We start from the raw sequence: 27290 nt of genomic DNA on the forward strand, positions 1-27290 counted from the left end.
ATTCAAGTTTCTTACAAAATAAGTCCCCACTCTTTGCATTTCATTTTATTTCTAATTATTCTCTGACTTGTACATCCGGCTGGGCCAAGGCCTGAAATTCCTTCACAAACCGAACTGAGCCAAGCTGTCATGAGTGGGGTAACCAAGCACAGTGGCTACAAGCTCAGGCGCCAATGACTTGCCGAAGTTGGCAGAAAACCCAGCTCTGTCATTAATCAGCTCTGACCTTGAGCAAAAGTCTGTTTCCTTACGTATAAAATTAAGATGTAATAGCGTCTGCATCATAGTGATGTATTGAGGATAAAATTAAATAATGCATATAAGTGTTCATTTTTATTACAATGATATACTCCTATACTCTTGTTCTCCCCCATAACTGAAAGCTCATTAAGGAAACTTTAGATTCCTTCTCTCTGCTTCTCAAACTAACAGATTTTTCAAAAAGAATATTTATCTTCCTCACCTAATTATAGTACAAACTTCAGTGAACTCCCTTCTATTTAACCTCTAGTATACGCTTAATACTTTTCACAATTCAGTGGCCCAATAAGTCTTTCAAGTAAATGTGGAGCCCAATTTCCCAAGAGGCTTCTTGGGAAGTTGTTGATCCTGACATCCTGTTCAAAAGCAGAACACATTTTCCCACAGAAAGCAATCTTACAGATGGTGGCGAGATGTAGTCGCCACTCTTTGGAACCTAACTACTATTTATTTTTCCACTGTTTTATTTTGATCCACATCTGTTTCATATGTGTTAGAACCTGCCCCAAGAGGACCTGTAGAGAGAGCATAGGCTCTTCTGAGTTGAAATGCTGAGGTCTGATCTCAGCCCGTTCTCTTACTAGCATTGTACCAGGAGCTCATTCAATCCTTTTGAACCAAAATTTCCACACCTGTAAAATAAGGATCAGAGCAGAGTTGGTGAGATAACAGGGGAAAGCGGCTGCTGCTTCTGAGCATACGACTCCTGAAGCAGCACTTTTCTAACCATATAGAAAGAGGCTTCTCTGTGAAAGCAAGACCCTGAGACACTAAGAAAAGACGGACAAACTGTGGAATCTCTTTATATGAGTTCACTCTTCTACAAACAAAGTTTGCTATGATTCCTTCTGGCTTTACATAAGTTTGAAAGTAGTTTGTTTTGTTTTGTTTTTGAATAAAATGGATGGGGTTGGGCATATATGCCCAATATAAATATCAATAAGCTCTACAATAGAAATAAACTATAACTATAAATAAAGATAATAATACATATCAACCTGAAAGTATATGTGCTCTATTTCTGCAAAATTACTGAAACCAGATTAACAAGAATTATTTCAAAACAATGAAATTAAGTCCACCAGCACAAACATGTCTATAATGATAATAATTACCTAAAGTTATATTTTAAATTTTAAAAAAGAATTATATTTCTTCACTAAATCCAAAATAGTCTCAAAGAAGATTTTATGAACAACTCGCTGAAAGGGGGGGTAGGGGTGGGAGTCTTGGAGCTTTACTCAACTCACTGTAGTAATGATATACAGAAAACAGCCCCCTCTACTGAAGTGTCTGTCTAGTGAAACAGGCTGCCATCTGATCAAAAATTTCATCTATGTGACTTACTAGTTAACTGGAAAGCTGATACCATTTAAGCTACTACTTCAAAAACAAACAAACAAACCAGTAAAAAGGAATTCACATAAACAGCTACTCACAAAGCAAATCAAATAACAGCTCTTACCCAGACCTGTCCACTTTGATTATCATCAGTCAGCCAAAATGAATATGCTCAATTAAACTAAATTTTTCTACATTTTATGGTAAAAAGCTGTCAGCTGACTGTCACAAATGTTAATGCTAATACATTTAAACTTATTGGAATATTTTACTCAAAAAGGTGCAAGGAATACTAACTCAAGTATGTTGCTATTGCATGTCATTCGTTAAAGCAGATTTTGTGTAAACATAACTAACAGCATCTTTAGTTATCAAGGATTATAAGCATCTCAAAACCATAGTGTCAGACACTCAGAAATGCTGGTTTACAATTGTGCCATTACCTATTTAGGAGTGAAATACTGAGTTAAAACAATGTTAGTGGTCAAAGAATCATTAAGCAATCCTTCATCATAACTTTCACAGTGGGTGGTCTGTAAAATGATCAAGAATAATATGCTGCATTCCACGGCTGCAGAGGTCAGCTTCTGCATACAAATCTTTTCAGGAAGAAAAAGGCCTTCAGAAAAGTGGGCCATTCATCTGCACCAAGTTCAGAGAATTTCCAGCATGGTGAAAAGATATGTTATGCAAGCACATAGATGTATTCAGTGGGGGTAGACAGAACCAGCTACATGGAGACTACAAAGGAGCCCTCCCATGGCTCATGAATAAGTCGAGGAAATGATCAGAAAAAAAAGGAGAGAGATGTTTAGACAGATGGCCCACTTAAAATGCCTGAGACAGGGCATAAGCAATTTTAATGAAACTTTAGATCTAGCGTATGAATTGTGTCTTATTTCCTCCAGGAAAAAAAAAAAAAAAACCCAAAGAAGACAAAAATTCAACAATTCGCTGAAAACCCCACTTTTAGCAAGTTGGGATGGAGGAAGAGTTTTATTAGTGTGATAAATTCACATAAAATTCTTCACAGAGCCATCAGCTATCAAAATGAATACACAAAGCATGGAATGAACAGATTAAAAGAATTTTAAACAGAAGTCTACTGCCAAACCAAACAAAAATCTAAGCCTTATTATGTGAGAACTTACAACACTCCAACATTAAAGTTCATCACTGCAGAAGAAAGATAAAAGCAGCATTTTCAGAGAACCTCTTCAAAGCTAGAACTTGTCATAGTGGAGGAATAGACTTCAGACTGTATGCAGTTTAAAATGTGTACATTAGAATGTAGGACACTGTGTAGAAGAATGTGTATCACAAAATAGTGCTAGAAAGAGTTAAGGAACATTACCAAGTCTGGAGTCTTAGCATTACACAAATGATATCTGAATCTACAAATGGATAGTATGACTTATAATCTTAAACAGATTTTAATATTATGCAAACCCTATTTTCTTCTTCCACCAGTAAGGGTTTATAGTTCTCAATTTGAACTTTGGGCACAACTAGTGAAGAAAGACAATGATGGTGGTGATTAACCATCACCCCTGCAGGCCCTAGAGTCTGACTGATCACTGACCACAAAAGCTACATGACCTTTACAAGTTACTATACTCCTTGTGCCTCAGTTTCCTTGTCAGTAAGACAAAGACAATAAGAATACTTAATTCACGTGTTGATTAAATGAAGTAAAAGGTATAAAATGGTTAGACTGGTGCTTGGCACATAAAGGCTAAATAAGAGACACTATCATCATTATCATAATTTGGTGCAATAATATCTGAAGTCCACCTCTATTATTTCAACAACCTGTTATTCAATATTAATATACAATTTACATACAGTGAAATTCAAAAACCTTAAGTTCCATCATTTATCTTCCCCACAACAGTTCAACAATAGTGTCACATAAACAAACTTCAAAAATATGCACTCTCATGTGTGGTTTTTGCCCACTATAATTCTTCTGAGGTTCATTCAAGTTGAATCATTCATTCTTTTTCGATTGCAGAGTAGTACTCTACTGTATAATACAAGCATACTAAAATGTGTTCACCCTTTTGTTGATGGGCATTTGGGTTGTTTCCAGTTTGGGACTCTTATGGAACAAAGCCGCTATAAACATTCTTTGTACAAGTCTTTTTTGAGGACTTACGTTTTCATTTCTTGTGTGTAAAAAATCTAAGAGTGGAAATTCTACAGTGAACGTATGTTTAATTTTACAAAAACTGCCAAACTGTTTTCCAAAGTATTAAAACATACCTATACTCCCATCAGCAATGGAGTTTGCTCCACAGCCTTGCCACCATTTGCCTGTGTTAGTCCTACTCTAGCCAGACTGGAGGCTGAGAAACCACAACTCTTCATATGCATTTCCCTTAGGACTAATAATGTTGAACACCTACACATTAGTGCTTATTGGCCACTTGTATTCAAGTTTTTGCCCATTTTGTATTAGGATGTTGGCATTATTATTACCGATTTGCAGGAGTTCTTTACTTCAGATAGAAAGCCTTTGTCAGATTTATGTATTATTAATATGTTCTCCCCCCTGTGGCTTGCTTATTAATTTTCTTAAAAAATCTTACCTTCAGGAGAATTTTTAATTAAAAAATTAATTTTTAATCTTTTACAGCAGTTTAAGGTTTTCAGAAAACTTCAGCAGGAAGCACAAAGATTTTCCTAAACATACCCTCACTCACCCCACCCAACACAGTATCCCTGTTAATTAACATCCTGCATTAGTGCAGTACATCTGTGACAACTGATGAACCAAAGCTGATGCATTATTATTATTAACTAATGTCCACAGGGATCACTGTTTGTGTTGTACATTCTAGGGTCTGAACAAATGTATTAGGACATGTATCTACCATTAAGGTATCATACAGAATAGTTGCACTGCTCTAAAGAATCCCGTGCTCTACCTATTCAACCTCCCATCCTTACCCCCACCGAATCCCTGACAACCACTGATCTTTACTGTCTCCACAGTTTTGCCTTTTCCAGAATGTTGTACAGCTAGAATCATACGGAACGTAGCCTTTTCAGATTGGCTTCTTTTCGTTTAGCATTATGCATTTAAGGTTCCTCCATGTCTTTTGTAATTACAGAAGAAATATTCTTAAAGAAAACGCCATCATGCTAGAAGATACAATGATGTCTCATTTTAATTCCTAAAATTTGAACTTCTTTTACACCATCAGGAAAATAAATTCTTAAATATAACATATATAATAATTTTTAAAAATTATAAACAGCTTTAGTGACATAAAATTCACACATCATAAACTGAACTCACCTGAAGTGTACAATGCATTGGTTTTTAGTATATTCACAGAGTTGTGTATCCATCACCACAACCAATTTTAAAACATTTTCATAAACCCAAAAGGAAACTTTGGACCCATCAGCGGTCATTTCACATTTCCCCCTCTGGCCTATGCAGCTACTAATGCACACTCTATTTCTACACTTTGCTTATTCTAGACATTTCATATATAATGAATCATAAAATTTGTAGTCTTTTGTGCCTGCCTTATTTCATTTAGCATAGTGTTTTCAAATTTCACTCATGTTGTATGAAGTATCTCATTTATTTTTATTACTGAATAATATTCCATTCTATAAATACACCGCATTTTATTTAACATTATATATCTATTAATCACTTCATGGACGTTTCCACTGCCTGCTTATTATGAAAAATGCCCACTATGAACATTTGTATACAACATTCGTGTGGACATATGGGTTAATCTCCCACGGGTATATATAGCTGAGAGTGGAATAGCTGGGTCATGTGATGCTGTCTTACATTTTGAGAAACTGCCAAATTATTTCCAGGTTTGCATCATTTTACTCATAAATTTCCACCTGGAATGTATAAGTGTCCCAATTTCTCCACATCATCAGCAACACCTTGTTATTGTCTTTTTGATTATAGTCAGCCTAGTGTATGTAAAGTGGTATCTCATTTTGATTTTGATTTGCATTTCCCTAATAACTAGTGATGCTGAGCATCTTTTCATGGGCTTGTTGACCATTTGTATGTATATCTCCGCTGGAAAAATTTATATTCATTCCTTTGCCCATTTTCTAATTGGGTTGTCTTTTTTATTATTGAGTTATAAGAATTCTTTATATATTCTAGACAAAAATCTCTTATCAAATATATGATTTGCAAGTATTTTCCTCCATTCTGTAGGCTGTCTTTTCACTTACTTGATGCTGTCCTTTAAAACACAAAAACTCTTAATTTTGATGCAATACAATTTATCTATTTTTTTTCTTTTGTTGCTTATGCACTTGGCTCTTACATAAGAAATCACTGACTAACCAAAAGTAACAAAGATTAACTCCTATGTTTCCTTCTAAGAGTTTTGTAGCTTCGCTCTTAGTTTCATGCTTTTTTTAAAAGTTCATTTTTGTGCACAGTGTAGGGAGGGATCCAACTTCAATTTCTGACATGGAGATATCCAGCTACCCCAGCAGCATTTATTGAAAACAATTATTCTTTATCCATTGGATTGTCTTCATAATACCTGTTGAAATCAGCTGATCATACTGTAACAATTTATTTCTGGACTCTTAGTTCTATTCCATTGATCAACACATCTACTATTCCTATGCCAGTACCACACTGTCTTGATTACTGTAACTTTGTACTAAGTTTTGAAATTGGGAAGTATGAGTCCCCCAGTTTTGTTCTTCTTTTTTGAGATTGGTTTGGTTATGCTGAATCTCTTGCATTTTCGTACAAATTTTGGAATATGATTATTTCTGCAGAAAAACACAGCTGGGGTTTAATAGGGATTGCATCAAATCTGTATGTCAGTAATATTAGGTCCTCTGATCTGTGAATGTGGGATGCTAACCCATTTATTTAAATTGTCTTTATTTCAACCAATGTTTTGTAGTTTTCGGTACACCAGTCTTACACTTCTTTTTAAAAAAATTTTGTGCTTAAGTATTGTATTTAGTGCTTCTGTAAAATAAAATTGTTTTGTTAATTTTATTTTTGGTTGTAACACCGCTATTGCATAAAAATAAAATTGATATTTATATATCATTCTTATATTCTACAACCTTGCAAAAGTCATTTATTAGTTCTAATAGGTTTTTTTGTGAATTCCTTAAGATTTTCTACATACAAGATCATGTCACCTGCAAACAGAGATAGTTTTACTTCTTCCCCATCTTGATACCTTTAATTCTTCTTGCCAAACTGCCCAAGCTAGGAACTCTAGTACAATGTTGAAAAAAGTAACAGCAAATTTCCTTGTCTTATTCCTGACCTTAGCAGAAAAAACATTCAGTTGTATACCACTAAATATGATGTTAGCTATGGATTTTTCGTAGATGGCCTTCATTAGGTTGAGGAAGTTCCTTTCTATTCCTAATTGGTTTTGAGTGTTTTGGTTTTTTCTTTTTTACTAGATTTATTTATTTATTTTGTCTGCATTGGGTCTTCGTTGTTGCATACAGGCTTTCTCTCTAGTTGTGGCGAGCGGGGGCTACTCTTCGTTGCAGTGCACGGGCTTCTCATTGCAGTAGCTTCTCTTGCTGTGGAGCATGGGCTCTAGGCACACGGGCTTCAGTAGTTGTGGAACGCAGGCTCAGTAGTTGTGGCTTGCGCGCTCTAGAGTGCAGGCTCAGTAGTTGTGACGCACGGGCTTCATTGCTCCGCGGCAGGTGAGGTCTTCCTGGACCAGGGCTCGAACCCGTGTCCCCTGCATTGGCAGGAGGATTCTTAACCACTGCACCACCAGGGAAGTCCCTGGTTGAATTTTTTTATCATGAAAGGCTGCTGGATTTTGCCAAACGTTTTTCCTGCATTTATTGAGATAATTCTGTGATTTTTCCCCTTTACTCTATTAACATGATTTGTCACATTGATTGTTTTTTGGATGTTAAACCAACTGTGTATACGTAGGATAAAACTCACTTGGTTATGGTATATAATCATTTTATATATTCATGAATTTAGTTCGCTAGAATTTTGTTGAGGATTTTTTGCATTAATATATATGAGGGATATTGGTCTTCAGTTTTTTTTTTAACATCTTTATCTGGATTTGGTATCATGGTAATACTGGCCATGGAGAATGAGTTGCAAATTTTATCCTTCTTTTCTATTTTTGGAAGAGTTTGTGAAAGATTAGTATTAATTTCTTTCTAAATACTTCACTGAATTCACCAGTGAAGTCATCTAATCCTGGGTTTCTTCTTTCTAGGAAATTTTGTGATGACTAATTCAATCTCTTTCAGGTCTATTCAGATTTTCTATTTCCTCTTGAGTTAGTGTCAGTAGCTTGCATCTTTCTCCAAATTTCTCCATTTTATCGAAGTTGGCATGCAATTGTTCTCATTATTTCCTTATAATCCTTTTAATTTCTGTAAGGTCTGTATGTATAATCCCTATTTCATTACTGATTTTAGCTATTTGAGTCTCTTTCTCTCTTGGCCAGTCTACCTAAAGTTTGTCATTTCTGCTGATCTTTCCAAGGACCAAATTCTGCTTTTACTGATCTCTTCTATTGTTGTTCTATTTCTATTTCATTTATTTCCTCTCTGATCTTTAGCATTTTCTTCCCTCTGCTTGCTTTGGGTTTAGTTTGCTCTTCTTTTCCTATTTTCCTAAAGTGGAAGATGAGGTGACTGATATTAGATCTTTTTTAATATGTGTTTACAGCTCTAAATTTCCCTCTAACCACTGCTTTAGGTGCATCCCATAAGTTTTTTTTTTTTTTTTTGGTGGTACGCGGGCCTCTCACTGTTGTGGTCTCTCCCATTGCGGAGCACAGGCTCCGGACGCGCAGGCTCAGTGGCCAGGGCTCACGGGCCCAGCCACTCCGCGGCATGTGGGATCTTCCCGGATCGGGGCACGAACCCGTGTCCCCTGCATCGGCAGGCAGGCTCTCAACCACTGTGCCACCAGGGAAGCCCCTCCCATAAGTTTTTGAATGTTCTGATCTTGTTTTAATTCATTTCAAAGTATTTTATAATTTCTTTGTGATTTCTTCTTCATCCTATTAGTTATTTAGGAGTGAATTATTTAATTTCCACAAATTTGTGAATTTCCAAAATTTTCTTTTTTGTTTATTTCTAATTTCATTCAACTGTGGTTGGAGAACATCTGTAAGATTTCAATCTCATTGAATTTATCAAGGCTTGTTCTATGGCCTAGCATATGACATGGTTTATCTTGGAAAATGTTACCCATGCACTTGAGAAGTTGCATGTTCTCCAGTTGAATGTCCTGTTCTAAATGGATAACTATTAGATCTATTTGGTTTACAGTGTTGTACAAGTCTGATGTCTCTCTCCTTTTACCTTCAGCCTACTGTGTCTTTGAGTCAAAGTATATCTATTGATGAAAGCATATAATTTGATCTTTTTTTTTTTTAACGACCTTATTGGAGTATAATTGCTTTACAATGGTATGTTAGTTTCTGCTTTATAACAAAGTGAATCAGCTATTGATCTTGTTTTTTATCCCCTATACCAATATCTGCCCTTGACTGGGGTGCTTATTCTATTTATTGATATGTTAAATATACTTCCTCATTAAGCAGGATTTATTTTTTGCTTTTACATTTACTTTTTGCTTTCTATCTCGTATCTTTTTTGTTCTTCTATTCCTACATCACTGTCTTCTTTTGTTTAAATAGATATTTCCTAGCGTACCAATTTAATTCCCTTGATGTTTCATATACTATTTTCAAAAGCTATTTTCTTAGTGGTTACCTTAGGGATTACAATTAGCACCTTATATTTAGCCACCATAGTTTGGATTAATGCTAACCTAATTGCAAAAGGATATAGAAAATTTGCTCTGATATAGCTTTGTTTTCCCTACCGTTTGTCTTCCTGTTGTCATACAAATTATATCTGTACATATTGTGCGCCTATCAACTTAGAACTATAATTACTGCATTATGCAGTTGTCTTTTAGATCAGACAGAAAACAAAAAGATTACAAAGTAAAAATACATTTATATTGTCTTTTATATTTACTGATGTAGTAATCTTTAACCAGTGCTCTTTTTTTTTTTTTTTGGAGGGTTTTCATTTTTGTTTTTAATGACTAACATTGCTTTTTGTCACTTGGTAACCAGTGCTCTTTTTAATTCACATGTATTTAACAGTTTCTGTTTAATGTCCTTCCATTTCACCCTGAAGAACTTCCTTTCATATTTCTTGTTGGATAGGTCTGCTAGCATTGGATTCTCTTGGGCTTTGTTCAGAATGTCTTGATGTCTCCTTCATGTTTACAAGACAGTTTTGCTGGATATGGCGTTCTTTATTGACATTCCTTTTTTTTTTTAATTCTTCAGCACTTTATATATACCATCCCATTCTCTTCTGGACAACCTGGTGATGTCCAGAAGAGAATGTGAGCTCTTAATCTTATTGAGGATCCCATTTACATGATGAGCCATTTTTCTCATGCTGCTTTTAACATTCTTTTTGGGTTTTGACAGTTTGACTATGCTGTGTGTAGGTGTAGATATCTTTGAGCTTATTAAGCTTCGTGGTTTTTTTTTTTTTTTTTTTTTTTGGCGGTACGCAGGCCTCTCACTGTTGTGGCCTCTCCAGTTGTGGAGCACAGGCTCCGGACACGCAGGCTCAGCAGCCATGGCTCATGGACCCAGCCGCTCCGTGGCATGTGGGATCTTCCCGGACCAGGGCACGAACCCGTGTCCCCTGCATCGGCAGACAGACTCTCAACCACTGCGCCACCAGGGAAGCCCTAAGCTTCTTGAATGTGCAGATTAATGTTTTTCAACAAATTTGGTATGTTTTCAGTCACTTTTTTTTTTAATAATTCTACGGCATTTCTATTTATTGACTGATTGATTGATTGGCTGTGTTGGGTCTTCGTTTCTGTGCAAGGGCTTTCTCTAGGTGCGGCGAGCGGGGGCTACTCTTAATCGCTGTGCGCGGGCCTCTCACTGTCACGGCCTCTCTTGTTGCGGAGCACAGGCTCCAGACGCGCCAGCTCAGCAGTTGTGGCTCACGGGCCTAGTTGCTCCGCGGCATGTGGGATCTTCCCAGACCAGTAACCCATGTCCCCTGCACCGGCTGGCAGACTCTCAACCACTGCACCACCAGGGAAGCCTGTAGTCACGCTTTCCTTAAATATTCTTTCTGCTCCTTTATCTTTCTTCTCTTCTGCTTCTGGGACTCTCAGCATGTATGTTGGTATATCTGATGGTATCCTAAGGATCTCTGAGGCTCTGCTCATTTTTCTTCAGTTTTCTTTCTGTTCCTCACACTGGATAATCTCAATTGATATGTCTTCAAATTTGCTGATTGCTTCTTCTGCTGCTCAAATCTACTGTTGAGTTCCTCAGTGCATTTTTTCACTGTGGGAACTGTAATTTCATCTCTAGAATTTGTATTTGCTTTTTAAAAAAAATCATTTCTATCTTTTACTGATATTTTCTATTTAATGAGATATGATTGCCCTACTTTCCCTTAATTCTTCATATCGGGTTTCCTTCAGTCCTTTCAACAATTTTTTTTTTTTTTTTTTTGCGGTATGCGGGCCTCTAACTGTTGTGGCCTCTCCCGTTGTGGAGCACAGGCTCCGGATGCGCAGGCTCAGCGGCCATGGCTCACGGGCCTAGCTGCTCCGTGGCATGTGGGATCTTCCCGGACCGGGGCACGAACCCATGTCCCCTGTATCGGCAGGCGGACTCTCAACCACTGTGCCACCAGGGAAGCCCCTTTCAACATATTTTTAACAGGTTATTAAAGATCACTGTATAATAAGTACAACATTTGGGCCCCTCTTAGGCAGTTTCTATTGACTTTTATCCTGTGAATGGGCCATACTTGCATGTTTCTTTTTTTTTTTTTTTTGCGGTACGTGAGCCTCTCACTGCTGCGGCCTCTCCCGTCGCGGAGCACAGGCTCCGGATGCGCAGGCTCAGCGGCCATGGCTCACGGGCCCAGCCGCTCCGCGGCACTTGGGATCCACCCGGACCGGGGCATGAACACGCGTCCCCTGCATCGGTAGGCAGACTCTCAAACACTGCGCCACCAGGGAAGCCCTGCATGTTTCTTTACATGTCTTGTAATTTTTTTTATTGAAAATGGGTCATTTAGATAATGTGGCACACCTGCAAATGATATTCTCGTCCCCTCACTAGGACAATCTGGACTTTTCCTCTAGCCATCTTCAGAGTTGATAATTATCTGTTTAATGTCTACATATCTCACTCTATTTTAAGCTTCCTAAAGGGCAGAAACTGTTTTATTATTACTCTAAGCCCAAGCATCTTATCACAAGGAGTACTATTTGTTATCTTTGGAACAATTTAATAACTCTAATTCTAAAGGTAGAAAGTTATCATTATAATACATATTCAGGAAATTACTCTAATGACAGAAAGTGACCTTTGTAAAGTAGATGATCAGGATATTGGTCATTTAAACCAATGTTATCTAGATTCGGGGTTGTTACATATGAACATTCAAGGTATGAAATTAGTCTGACACACTGTGAGAAAATAGAAATCCCAATGAGCACTAAATCATAAACAACTTTTTTAAAAAGTAAACTAAAAAAAGTGGTTTAAAAGAAAAAAAAGGCAGCTTAATTCAGAGTTTATCCTACAGATTAATGTGAAAACTTCAGTGATTGTAATAATGGAAAATAAGGATACTTAAATAGCTACTATGCTAACATTTTTTAAAAATAACAGTGTTTTCAAACAACATGGGTTACTAGTCTCTGCCTTTCCTTTTCTTACACATTTCTTTATATTTCTCAGAATATTCCAAATTTCATAAAATTTATTCACAGAACAAATTTTACTGAAACTATTATTTGGGATAAAGTTGAAAAGGTAGCTCTGTAAGTAGAAATTCAAATCTATTCAAATCAAAGAATCAAGATGTAAACACAATGCGTTTTCAACGCTCACTAATATATAATACACACGCAGAAAAAAACATTTTACTGAAAAATCATGTAATGTCTTCAAAAGATATATTTCTCCATTTGTACCAATTCCATTACTCTTGCATTTTTACCCAACTCAAAATCTCTCTAAACCACCTTTAAAGCTTTTTTTGAAACAAGGCTGAACATAAATACAAATATTCCTCCATTACCTATATAGCAAACTGCCTTACACAGATCAGGTCACTTGGATTTTTAATAATAATTTTTGAATTATGTAAATTAATCATTTGACATTTTACTATGAATGCAGTGATAGTGTTGATTTCGTTTCAATTCCAAAATCAAGGATTTCATTATCCTATAAAACATATCCAGAGTTCAAAGTATTTAAGGGGGGTTAAACAAAATGCAAACATTTAATGCAATATTAAGCATGTGAAATAAAAACTTGATGGCCTAAAGAAAGCATGCTATGCTGTTACCCTGGTGACACGTTAAAAAAGGGATTGTGAGCTGAATAGCTCTATGATATGAAATTAAAATGTTTCACATTGAACAATCCAAAATGAATTGGGAAAGGTTAGAGTAGAGGAGAGAGAAATCAATTCTCCAATGGCAATGGGTGAATGGGAAAGAAGTATGAATAGGATTTGCCAGTGGGGTGCAACAGCTGCCAAATATCCTGCAGCCAAAGAATTACAATAATACTGATGAAGTGTGCAAGAGCTTTTGGAATCATTGCAGGGAACAGAGTAATTCTCCTTCAATAATGAGGCTATTCAGTCTTCCATTCAGCTCTTACAGAATTAAAAAAAAGAAAGAAAGAAAGAAAGAAAAATATTTTAAAACGTAATATTTAGCAAAAAGTGTATAAATATGACATCCACTTAATATTTTGCGCTTAGTCTCAGGTTTCTAAATAGTCCAAGACACAGTCATATTAAGTAACTGAAAATATCACAACAGAGATATTAAAAAGTAAGGCTAGCGTAAAGGATGATGACGGAATTGACATTTTCTTTCCTCTTGGCGCTTTTAGGGGACTTACTTGCTTAAATGAAAGTAGATATTTCCAGAAGCATATTATAGCTATGTATGTTCATGAGCATACACCAAAAGTACTGTTGTTAATTATATACTTAGTTATCAGAACATCAATTTCATTGTCATAATGAAGTAGATTATCTGAGAACATAAATGAAACAAGTATGATATAAAAGTTGTCATTTGTTGTCACAGACGGTACAAATGTGTTAATAATTTGATATGTCCTTTTAAATTCAGAAATACTTAAGTAAAAGAATCAATATGCACTGTCCACAGTACTTGCTCTTCCTTGGGAATTACTTTCACATGGCTATTTTTTTTTCTGTTTCTTTCCCCAGTTATATTTCATTGATTATGATCATATTTCAAAACCTTAAACTTTTATCATCTAACTGAAAACTTAATAATGGGTGAATGAATTATAAATCTAAAACCAGGAAACATTCTTTTTTAACAGCAGGGAAAACACACACACACACACACACACAGATAATTGCATCTGTCAGGTAAAAATCAGTAAAAAACTGATTCTCCATTTTATCAGGAAGCCAGACGAGGAAAGAAAATACCATACAAATGTAGACACAATGACTGTAATTCAAGTGACCGCACTTTCCCATTATGCTACTGTGACTAAAAGAGTTAAACTGATGGCAGGCTATGTAGCCAGTCAAGATACTAGATAATATATATGTTCTACTCAGTAGGAGCTCAAAGTGGTGGTTGTACACTGACTCCATACACCCAAAGTAATCCTCCACAAAAGTGAACGCTACATTTTTAAAAACCTTTCAGGGCAAAAAAAAAAAAAACAAAAAACCTTTCAGGGCTTCCCTGGTGGCGCAGTGGCTGGGCATCCGCCTGCCGATGCAGGGGACACGGGTTCGTGCCCCAGTCCGGGAGGACCCCACATTCCGCGGAGCGGCTGGGCCTGTGAGCCATGGCCACTGAGCCTGTGCATCTGGAGCCTGTGCTCCACAACGGGAGAGGCCACAACAGTGAGAAGCCCACGTACCGCCAAAAAAAAAAAACAAAAAAAACCTTTCAGACTGAAGTCTTTCATCAGTATTATCACAGGCCATAGTGAAGGTGTTCCATTTCCTAAGTCTTTAACTTCTGCTCAAATATCAAGAGAGAAAATAGAGGGTTTACGTAGAAACCAGAAAGTAAAAGGGTCAGCCTCATGCAATCCAATTAGGATCAGAGCTGAAAAAGATTTCAGGAGGACTCATCCAATCCAACACTGCCATTTCTCAGAGGAGGAAACTGAAGTCAAAAGTTGAAGCATTTTGCACAAAGACTTTACCACCTTGATACTTAGTAGTGGTGCTGGGACCAAAATCCTGACTCCTGACACTTTACTCGGTGCTGGTTCCACTGCACCACACCAAATACTGTGACATTTCAGTGCCAGATGAAGGAGCCAAAAGAACCAAAGACAATACAATTTTCCTAGCCTGAATGACTGAATAGAAGGACTGCCATAAATAAAAGAAGCTACACAGAATTCTGTGTACACATCTACAGTGTTGAATAGACGTGGGGTGCACCATCGCACTCTGCACTGCCAGGGACCACCAATACCACATAGCCTAATGCAAATTAATTCGCAGATTTATCAATCCTATATGAGCAAGATTTTCCATTGTATGTTAATTTTTTTTAAGTACTAATGTTGCAGTCCTGGAAAACCACTTATTCAAAAACCAATACAGAGCAATGTGGACAACATAATAGTATGTAAAAAGAAAAAAAAGACACTGTTTCAAAGAGAATGGTCCATTTTCTGTAAAATCTAAATAATACATTAACTATATGTACATAAATATAGAAACCCTAAGAGTTGCCAGTACTTGCAGTCTCCAATTTCTCTCTGTTTTCTTGAACCCTCATCAGTTCAACTTTAACGACCACGTCCCACTCAACATCCCTGAAAACTGCTTGTCAAGGTCTCCTATGACCCCCACATTGAGAAATTCAATGGTCAATAGTCATTCTCGTATGTGACATATTTCAGTTGAACACTCTTTTCTTCTCTTTGTTCTCTGAACTCCACCTCCGACTACTTCTCTATCTATCTCCTCTGCCGTTCCTTCTCAGTCTCCTTTGCTGGATCTGCCTGATCTTCCTGACTTGTTATTGTGGGGTATCCCAGGGCAGGCCCAGGACCTCTGCTCCCAACTGGTCTCCCAGCTTCCACTGTTACCCCTTTTGAGGCATGTACATCAATGCAGGCACAATGATCTTGTTATTACATATGTCACATCAAGCTCTGCTTTGCTGAAGACCCTGCAAGGGCTCCCCATTCCTAGAAGACCACCTATCACAACTCCATCTCTACTACCCTATGGCTTCCTCCCTCCTCTCAAATTGCATTTGCCTCCTTGCCATTTCTCAAACAGGCCGACATACTTGACCTCAGGTGCTTTTTACATTAGCTGTCTCCTCTGATTAGAAGGTCCTTCCTCCAGATATTCACATGACTCACTCCTTTCCTCCTTCAGGTCTTTGCTCTAATGTGAATCTTCCCATCCTGCTAATCCAACCTGCCATCCACTTCGCTGCAATCCAAATTTAAAAACTACAACTAGGCCACCATCCACCCCAGGATGTTCTATATCCCTTCCCTGTTTTGTTTTTCACCGAAGTATTTATCATCATTTGATGTATTGCTACATCTGTTTTGTCTGTCTACCTTCTACTTAAATGTAAGCTCTATGGAGGCAGGATTTTTTTTTAATCATTTTGTTCCCTGCTTAATATTCTAAATTTTCTAACTCAATTCTTATAATGATCAATAGGTAATTTTAAAAGATGTGATTATATTTAATATCTGTATCTGACTTTCTTATTCAGTAAGGAATGGAAGGCTACATCTTTAATGTAAGAAGAAAGATTTCAAACCAATAGCTAATGTACCCGTTGATGTTGAAACACTCAAGGCATTCGAGTTACTCAGGAATAAAATGAGTATATATCATTGCCACTACCCTCGAAATAGAATCTTTGTCATCAGAGATTTTAGAAAAAGAAAATTAGGGAGGGACAACTAAAAGTTAATGAGCATCATGCTAAGTATTTATTATCTCATTTGACATTGACAAACACTCTTTCTTTAAGAACTGCTATTATCTCCACATTACAGGTGAGGAAACTAAGTCCAAGAGAGGCAAAATAATTTATCCTAAAATAGTAGCTAGGGATCAGCAAAACCAGGGAGAAATCCAAGTCTCTGGAACAAAAGGCTGTGCCCTTAAACATGAAACTATACTGGTAGTCCTAGCCAGTAGAACACAACAAGAAAAATAAACACTGGGCTGACCAAAAAGTTCGCTCAGGTTTTTCCATAAGCTCTTATGGAAAAACCCGAACAAACTTTTTCGCCAACCCAATATTACATCCCATACAAAGGAAGACAGGGAGTTATTATTAGAAAATGTAGTGGTCACTTTAGTTGATTCCTCAACATCTATTTCACACCAGAAAATTAGTCCCAGACAAACACGACAATCCAATTCCCTTTGCAGTGACTTTAGGAACGGGATGAGTTCTTTCTGGTCAATGAGAACTGAGAAGTAGGTGGTTGGGTAACACTTGGGAGAGATTTCCTCACTTCTTAGGGACAGACACAATCTGGATTTGACTCCTAAAACGTCTACAGCTATCCTGCTATCACAGCCTTCTGACAAAGCACAGAAGAAAGCAAGGCTAAGGAACTACAGAGAAGCGACATTAGCAGATGCACTTCCTGAGTCTTGTCCTTTCCGTTCTCTGAGCCTCCTGTTCAACAAAGATGTGTCGGTTTGAGTAAGGGTTTCTGTTACTTGTACCCAAAAGCACCCCAAGTGATTGAGGAGGTTTTATGATTGCCATAAAACCTTTTTTGAAATCAAGTAAAAAGTTACTACAATGGCAGAGGTGGACCTGAACCAGAGTAAAGTAAGAGGAGGGTCAAAGATCAGAAAGGTGAATCCTGACCAGTGAACAACATTTGGATCTAAGGAAAACAGGCATTTTGACCAAAACTAAATGAAAGATTACTGAAACTAAATTTTTTTCTTTACTAGATTTTCCTCCAATCATTAGCAGTTAGTGAAACAAATTATTATACCAAACCACAATGCCAACAAAATAATTTTAGCTTCAAATAACATGAAGCAATTGTTTAACACAACTTTTAATGATTCATTTCTGTCAATAAGTGTTTAGGAAAAGAATGATTACAAAGAAAAATAACTCCATGCTAAGACAGTATGTATTTATGTAAAAACTTAATTCACTTCATTTACAGTCAAAGAAAAATTGTTATTGTTTCTGACATTAACTGTTCTCTTTTTCTAAAATACACTATCTTTTTACTATCCAAATACTATGGGTACATATTATTAAAGTTTTTTCCAAGTCATAAATGATGAAAGCGTAAAACCCATGGAGAAATTGGGAAAATAAGACCAGCAGCCAAAGCAAGCAGCACAAAGGAAGTGCTGCCGGCTCCTGGGTTTGGAGGCAGAAGAGTACGTGAGCACACCCATGACACAGCAACACGCAGCCACACCCGGAGGCCGACTTTGGACTCCATTCCCCAGGCAATAGTGAAAACACGACTGTGAAGCCAAAATGTGAAGAGCCAACCACTTTACACCAGCTCTGGTGTCAGGGACCTCTTCAGCAAATAAGCAGAAATAGCTTCGGTTCACTTTTGCCTAAACAAGATTACGCTTTGTCCAAAAAGACCAGTATATTTTGTTAAACGTTATAGGTCTCTGGTGGTAGCAACTTTACGGTAAACTGGCCTACTAGATAAACGATAAGTTCAATAGAAAATAAATGTACCAAAAATAAAATAGTTGTTTGTTATATAGGTAATATGTGCACAATTATCTACATAACTGAACTTTTGGCCCACATATTTTATGAATCTAACTTCTTTCCAAGTTCTAAAGGGTAATGAATTCAACAGTAATATAAGAGGAGGAAGATTCTAGGAAGATGACAGAATAGGAAGCACCAAGAATCTCTCTCCCCACCTAGACAACAGTCACACTGGCAGAATCTGTCTGATATAACTCTTGTGGAACCTTCAGGAGAAGGCTTGGGGGTAACTGTGTTAACCTGTGGTCAACTTCAGCTTTAGCACAGCAGCAGCTCCCCATCCCCCACTCCCAGCCTCCTGGGTGCAACTGTGGGTGTGTTCACTGGAGCAGCCTGCACACAGCTTGTGGAAGCCAGGGTGGGCAGAACAGAACCTGTCCTCCAAATACTAAGGATCTGTGCTCCGACTGCTAACTGCTGCTTCTGATCACAGAGGTGCAGACAGAAAGGCAGGCAGCCAGCTACTGCACCTCCCTCATTGTTGCAAGCACCTCCCCCTCTGACTGGAGTGACTTCCAGGAGATTTAAGGGTCTAGTGCTTCCCTAACCGCCCCCCACCTTCATTTCCCCCGCCCCCTTTCAAGAGCTAGGCCTTAAAGGTTAAGACATCCAAAAACAACTACATATACAAGGAAAATTGGAAAGTGACTGCACATGCCCAGGGAAAGTCTAGGAAAAGACCAGAGAACACCTTAAGTTTACACCTCAGGCTGATCATTGGCACAGAGGCAGCCTACAATAATCAGAAAAACAAAAATGATAAACAAAGACAATAACATAAACCACTAAACCCTGAGGAAGGAGGAGAATCTGATTTCCAAAGTTACCACATCATTGGATTGAAATGTCCAGTGTTCAACCAAAAAATCGGAAGTCATACAAATAAACAAGAAAGTATGGCCTACTCAAAGGGAAAAAAAAAATCAACAGAACATATCCCTGAAAAAGACCTAATGGCAGATATATCAGACAAAGACTTTAAAACAACTATCTTAAAGATGCTAAAAGAACTAAAGGAAGATGTGGAGAAAGTCAAGAAAACAATGTGTAAACAAAATAAAAATATCAATAAAAAGACAGAAAACCTAAAAAGAAATGAAATTCTGGAGCTGAAAAGCACAATAATTGAAATGAAAAACTCACTAGAGTAATTCAAAGGCAGATCTGACCAGACAGAAGGAAAAAATCAGTCAACATAAAGACAGGACAACAGAATTATCAAGTCTGAAGAACAGAAAGAAAAAAGATCAAAGTAAAGTGAACAGAGCCTAAGGGTCCTGTGGGGATACCATCAAGTAGACCAACGTATACATCGTGAAAGTCCCAGAAGGAGAAAGAGAAAGGGGCAAAGAGGATATATGAAGAAATAACCACCAAAAACTTTCCAAATTTGATGACAGACATGAACATAAACATTCAAAAAGCTCAACAAACTCCAGATAAGATGAACTCCAAGACCCACACCAAGACACATAGTCAAACCTTCAAAAGCTGAAGACAGAATCTTGGAAGAGAGGAACGAATTTTCAAGTACAAATAAGATTATCAGCAGATTTCTCATCAGAAACTCTGCAGGCCAGAGGCAGTGGGCTGATATATTCAAAGTGCTAAAAGAAAAAAACCCATCAACCAAGAATCCTAAATCCAGCAAAAACGTCCTTCAAAAGTGAGGCAGAAGTTAACACCTTCCCAGATAAACAAAAGCTGAAGGAGTCTGTGACAACTAGACCTGCCCTACAAAAATTGCTAAAGGAAGTCCAGCAGGGTGGAACGAAAGGACACTAGACAGTACTAAGAAACCACATGAAGAAGTAAGTATCTCAGTAAAGACAAATACATGGACAATCATAAAAGCTAGTATTATTGTAACAATAGCTTGTAACTCCACTTTTTGTTCTCTATATGATTTAAGGGTCTAATGCATTTTAAAAATTATTAAAGTGAAAGCTAGTGTCATCTTAACTTTGTTTTGTTTTCTACATAATTTAAGAGACTAATGCATTTAAAATAATTATTGGTTTATAGTTTTGGACATAGACTGTATAAAGGTGTAATTCTGTAATGTCAACACCTGCACCCAGGCAATCGCTGATCTTTTTTCTGTCTTTTATACTTCCATCCTGCCTAGAAATTACAAATAAATGAAACTACATTATATAGTCTTCTCTAACTGGTTTCTTCCTCTTAGCATGATTTTCTTTTTAGGTTTATGCATGTAGATGCACTTATCAGTACTGCATTTCTTTTTATTGCTAAACAGTATTCCGTTGTATGGATATACCACATTTATTTTTCTACTCACCATTTGATGTACATTATTCTCCCCGGTGTGTGGTGGTGTACCACTGTGATTTTAGTTTGTATTTTTCCAATGATTAATGATGTTAAACATCTTTTCATGGACTTATTTGCCATTCATATAACTTCTTTGTAAAAGAGTCTATGCCAAATCTTCTATTTTTTTTTAATTCGGTTGTTTGGCTCATTTTTTAATTCTAAGAATTATTTATACATTATAGATTCAAGTCCTTTATTGGACATGTATCTCTGAATACATTCTGCCATTTGTTATACTGTTTTATAATATTCTTGATGGTGTTTTTAAGAGCAGTTATTTTGCATATATTTTAAATTCACTATAATAGAAATTTTAAATGTGCTTTCAAAGAGTAGTGAATAAAGAGAAGAAACAGTCACAACATAATATGAAATTTTAAAAAGTAAAATTCAAACGACATTTCCAGTATGACTCTAATTATGTAGGGTATATACACTACAAGTATGGATATGTATAAACATACACACATATATACTTGGAAAGGAATATATTAAAATATTAAAAGTGGTTATTGCAGGATTACAGGAAATTTTTAGTCTTTTATTTATTTTTTCTTCTTTTATTTTTTAAAACTTCTTCAGATTCTTACCAATGTTAAGTCAGCACTCTCTGAAAATAACTAGAATACACTGCTTAAAGATCAAACCAGTTCATCATTAGCTATACTCAGGACTTCTGAAATAGTCAAGATCCAAGTAACCCCTGAAGGTAAAGGAATAAAGATATGAATATTGTATTTACCAAAAAAATAATAAAAATATTATTCATACAAGGTATGATTCTGGCTTTAAAGCAAAAGCTTAGATCTCTCCTACACACACATCACTCCAAAACAGCACAGTCCAACAAAGCTTGACAGAAATACTACAGTGATGATGGAAAGGTTCTTTCTGTTACCTGATACAGTAGCCACTGACCACGGTACAGTAGTGGCTATGGAGCACTGCAAGTGTGGGTAGTGACTATACTGACACTGACATTGAAATGTGACTGAGAAACTGAGTTTTTAATTTAATTTTAATTCAAATAGGCACACATGGCTAGTGGCTTCCACACTGGGGAGCACGACTTTAGGGGGAAAACAAACAAACCGACCAGATTCCTGGCTCTACTGACCATTTTCCTCCTCCTTCCACTCATTCAGTAATTTGCAGAAATTCAATATCCTCTCATCTCTCCCTAGACAGTCACCAAATTAACTTCAATAAAAGATCATACATTAAGCTTTTTGTACTTTCCCTTGAGGATAAGAACAAATGAAAAGTACTGGTTACTTGGGATTCGTCCCAAGTTCACAAGAATGGTTCAACATATGCAAATCAATCACTGTGATACACCACATAAAATAAAGACAGAAAACACGTAATCATCTCAATAGATACAGAAAAAGCATTTGACAAAATTCAACATCCATTCATGATAAAAACTTACCAAAATGGGTACAGATGGAACATATCTCAACATAATAAAAGCTATTTATGACAAACCCACAGCCAATATACTACTCAACGGTGAAAAGCTTAAGGCCTTCCCACTAAAATCTGGAATAAGACAAGGATGCCCACTCTCGCCTCTTCTATTCAACATAGAATCGGAAGTCCTTGCCACAGCAATCAGACAAGAAAAAGAAACAGAACGTATCCAAATTGGAAGGAAAGAGGTAAAACTGTCATTATATGCAGATGACATGATACTATTATATATAGAGAAAACCCTAAAGACTCCACACAAAAACTACTAGAACTGATAAACGAATTCAGCAAGGAAGCAGGATACAAGATTAACATACAGAAATTGGTTGCATTTCTTTACACTAACAGTGAACTATCAGAAAGGGAATGTAAAAACAACAGTATCTTTTAAAAATCACACTCCCCAAAATAAAATGCTTAGGAATAAACCTGACCAAGGAGGTGAAAGACTTATACACTGAGAACTATAGAACATTAATAAAGTAAACTGAAGATGAATCAAAGAAATGGAAAGATATCCCAGGACCTTGAATTGGAAGAATTAATATCATTAAAATGGCCATACTACCCAAAGCAATCTACAGATTTAATGGGATCCCTATCAAATTACCCATGATATTTTTCACAGAACTAGAACAAATAATCCTAAAATTTATATGGAACCATAAAAGACCCAGAGAATTGCCAAAGCAATCCTGAAGAAAAAGAACAAAGCAGGAGGCATAACCCTCCCAGACTTCAGACACTACTACAAAAGCTACAGTAATCAAAATGGTGTGGTATTGGCACAAAAACAGACATATGGATCAAGAGAACAGAACAGAGAGCCCAGAAATAAACCCACACACCTACAGCCAATTAATCTTTGACAGAGAAGGCAAGAATATACAATGGAAAAAAGAAGATCCTTCAGCCAGTGGTGTCGGGAAAGTTGGACAGCCGCATGTCAATCAATGAAGTTAGAACACACCCTCACACCATACACAAAAATAAACTCAAAATGGCTTAAGGACTTAAACATAAGACATGACACCACAAAACTCCTAGAAGAGATCACAGGCCAAACATTCTCTGACATAAATCATAGCAATGTTTTCTTAGGTCAGTCTCCTAAGGCAATAGAAATAAAAACAGAAATAAAAAATGGGACCTAATCAAACTTACAAGCTTTTGCACAGCAAGGGAAACCATAAACAAAATGAAAAGACAACCTACAGAATGGGAGAAGATGTTTGCAAACTATGCGACTGACAAGGGCTTAATTTCCAAAATATACAAACAGCTCATACAGCCCAACAACAACAAAAACAGCCCAATCGAAAAATGAGCAGAAGACCTAAATAGACATTTCTCCAAAGAAGAAACACAGACGGCCAATAAGCACAGAAAAAGATGTTCGATGTCACTAATTATTAGAGAAATGCAAATCAAAACTACAATGAGGTACCACCTCACACCAGTCAGAACGGCCATCATTAAAAAGTCTACAAATAACAAATAATGGAGAGGGTGTGGAGAAAAGGGAACCCTTCTACACTGTTGGTGGGAATGTAAGTTGGTGCAGCGGTTATGGAAAACAGTATGAAGGTTCCACAGGAAACTAACAACTGAATTACCATATGATCCAGCAATCTCACTCCTGGGCATATATCCAGACAAAACTCTTATTCAAAAAGATACATGCTCCCTCCCCTATATTCATAGCAGCACTATTCACAATAGCCGAGACATGGAAACAAGCTCAATGTCCACTGACAGATGAATGGATAGATGCAGATTTGCAGCAACTTGGATGCAACTAGAGATTATCATACTAAGTGAAGTAAATCAGAAAAAGAAAGACAAATACCATATGATATCACTTATATGTGGAATTTAAAATATGACACAAATGAACCTACTTATGAAACAGAAGCAGACTCATAAAGAACAGACGTGGTTGCCAAGGGGGAGGGGGCTGGAGAGGGATGGAGTGGAAGGTTGGGGTGAGCAGGCGTAAGCTTTTATATACAGGATGGATAAACAACAAGGTCCTACTCTATAGCACAGGGAACTGTATTCAATATCCTATGATGGAGAAGAACATTTAAAAAAAGAATGTATATATATATGTATAACTAAATCACTTTGCGGTACCGCAGAAATTATCACAACATTGTACATCAACTATACTCCAATAAAAATTTTTAAAAAGAGAAGTTCCGGTTACTCAGATTTTCTGAGTAAAACCACATTAGCCACGAATATATATCCTGAGACCAATTTAGTTTTCCTTCTACCTAATTCTTCGGGAGTAACCTGAGTTTCTGATCTGTGCTCTTCAGAGCTGCTCAGTCACCTGCCATCTTTTTTCTAATCTTTATTCTTCCTCTTGAGGAAAAGTAAAAAGGAAGGAAAAGGACTTGATGTAACACAATTTTATCAACTGCCTCTCTAGCAAGTAATGGACTATACTTGCTAAGTAGGATTACTCTAGCAAGTGCAGACATTCATAATAAATAATCCTGTCACTCAGAAGCATGAATGTCACAATGATTTTTTTTACTTGCCCGGGTATAAAGCATGTTTTCCCTTTTGCTTAGGTTATTAGGAAGCTAAAAGGTACACTTAGGGCTCACACATAACTAACTCAATCTGTTGTTAATTCTTTCTTATAGCTTATAAACAAGTTTCTTATATACATATTTTTAACTGTTCAGGTCATTTCCTAAAGTTTAGTACTATAACACTTCTCAAAACATTTTTCCAGTAAGAAAACAAAAGTAATAAATACAAATTACTTGAACAGATTTCCTATAAGGTTTCAGAGTACTTTCTCCAATAATGTCCAAATTTTTCTGCTTTATTTATTGTTTTAAATGATCTCACATACCTTGAATTTTCATCTTCTTGAAAATGATGTGCTCTTAATTGGGATGCCACAAACAAGGATGAAGCTATTGCCAATAACTGGTTTCTCTCATTCTCTGTTAACTGGTGTCCTGAGGGAAATCAATCAATCAGTCAATCAATCACACACATAATGCTAACATCTATGCTTCTATATTACAGAGTTATTAGTCATTCAAACAAGTATTTTATCAAGCATCTCTTATGGAGCTAGTGTTGTACCAGACACTGGGCTGTGCCAGAGGGAAAGGAGGGAGCAAGATGGTTCAAATACCCCTGCTCACTGGAAGTTTATAGTCCAATTTGGGAAAGAAGACATTAAACAGATGCACAGAACAAAACAATTGCAAATAAGAAAACTACTCCCAGAGATCTCTGGGAAAAACTTAGGGCTCCTCATATCTGCTTCTCCTTATCACTCCCCACCCCAAATTTTACTTCTAAGGAGAGAGAGGATAAAATGAGGAAAAGGAGTGTTGCCGGTCAAGGACAGTGGCTGGGCCATGTTTTCTAATGTGAAGGACTAAAAGAAAATAAATACGTGATCCTCTTGCCTCTATACTTACAGTCAGGGTTTGAATTCCAGTCAATCAACCAACCAACCAATCGATTTCTCTCTCTCTCTCTCTTTAATTCACTCTTCTTACCATAATACAGCTGCACCTGGGGGCAGTGGTCTAGCCTGACAAACCTGGGGAAGACTCCCTGGTCTGGCTGAGTGTGGTGCAGCGGGGAAATCTGCTCTATGTGCATAATAATTCCTCAAGAAGTGTGTGAATCAAGGCAGAACTGGATACTCCAGGGTCTGCCAGCTAACACATCCCCTTGAGTGCTCTGTAATCTCACCACAACTTCTAACACTATTTATTTACTACCATGCTATATACAGATAATAGAGTTTATTAGATGGTACAGTATAGGCAATTTGAGTGCTGGATCATCAGCACTAAGATGCTACTTGTACAATTCAAAGAAGAAAAAACCATCAGGTAGTTATTTAAGTTTATCGGAAAGAAATGAAGTAATTTCAACACTATGTCTTAAAAATTATTCAAAACAGAAATAAGACTAAAAATATTCACAACTAGAATATAAAGACTTTCCAGATCGGCAGCACATTTTTCTACGGAGAGGTGTTCCATGAAAATGAAAGGTGCAGTGTTTCATGACACTGAAGGGTTAGGAAAGCCCCAGTGACCCATTCTTCGAGACAAACCTAGGAGCACCATAAACTATAACACCAATGTGGGACGTCTCGTTGGTCTGGGAATTCAGTAACAGAACCCTCAGTGGCCTAATAAACCACATTCCTACAGGCTTTGAAAAGTTCCTAATCATCCCCAACACTGAAGCAGTGATGGAAACATTCCATATGCTTCCATAATAAACTACCCTACATGAGGATTACAGAAATTTGGTCTCGGTCTTCTCAAAAACATACCATCTACACAAGAGCTGTTCTCAAAGTATGGCCTGGGGATTACTGGGAGTCCCCAAGAGCCCCTTGTGAACCTAACTGGAATTATATAATTCTTCAGTAATTTCCTCAAAAAGTATTTTCTTCAGTAATTTCCCTTTTCGAGGAAATCTCTCTTTTCACATTGACACATGAGGGATATCTTAGTTGGGTATAGTACTCTTGGAACAAGTTCCTTCCTATGGAACAGATACTCAGTTTAAGGTTTTCTAATCTCCATTTTATAGAGTCTGAAGATGATTTCATTCTACATTCTTTGCATATAACTTTTTTCTTTCTAGAAGCTTTAAAAAGTTTTTTGTTCTTGATAAGCCTAGAATAGTTACTCTTTTTCATTAATCCTGTCTGAAACTCAGTGAGTCTTTCCAACAACATCTCAAGTCTTTCTTAAGAACAGTGAAAAAAAAAAATCTCCCTTATTATTTCTTTTAAAATTAACCTTTCCTTGTCGATTTTATTTCATGAAACCCTTACTATTTACACATACAATCTCTTGGCACTTCTCTCTACATCTCTCATCATTTCGCACATTTCATTCTCTCTACCTTCCTGCTACATATTTTGAGATACTTCTTCCATGTATTTTTTTGGGTCACTGTAATTTTGTTCTTAGCAGTCCTTTCACTTTGCTGAAATGTTTCATTTCTAAAACACAGTTTTTTGTACTCTTCT

General features: G+C 36.9%; 1 protein-coding gene across 2 annotated transcripts in view; it reads right to left on the bottom strand.

Moving 5' to 3' along the window:
• Nucleotides 1–27290, bottom strand: part of PCCA (propionyl-CoA carboxylase subunit alpha) — a 355122-nt gene that overhangs the window by 126292 nt on the left and 201540 nt on the right. For both annotated transcript variants that reach the window (XM_067713375.1, XM_067713376.1), the window contains exon 18: nucleotides 25125–25233. In XM_067713375.1, the coding sequence (XP_067569476.1) occupies nucleotides 25125–25233 (109 nt within the window). The remainder of the gene's footprint in view (nucleotides 1–25124; nucleotides 25234–27290) is intronic.

This window comes from Pseudorca crassidens, chromosome 18 (genome assembly GCF_039906515.1).
Source record: "Pseudorca crassidens isolate mPseCra1 chromosome 18, mPseCra1.hap1, whole genome shotgun sequence".
Taxonomy (NCBI): domain Eukaryota; kingdom Metazoa; phylum Chordata; class Mammalia; order Artiodactyla; family Delphinidae; genus Pseudorca; species Pseudorca crassidens.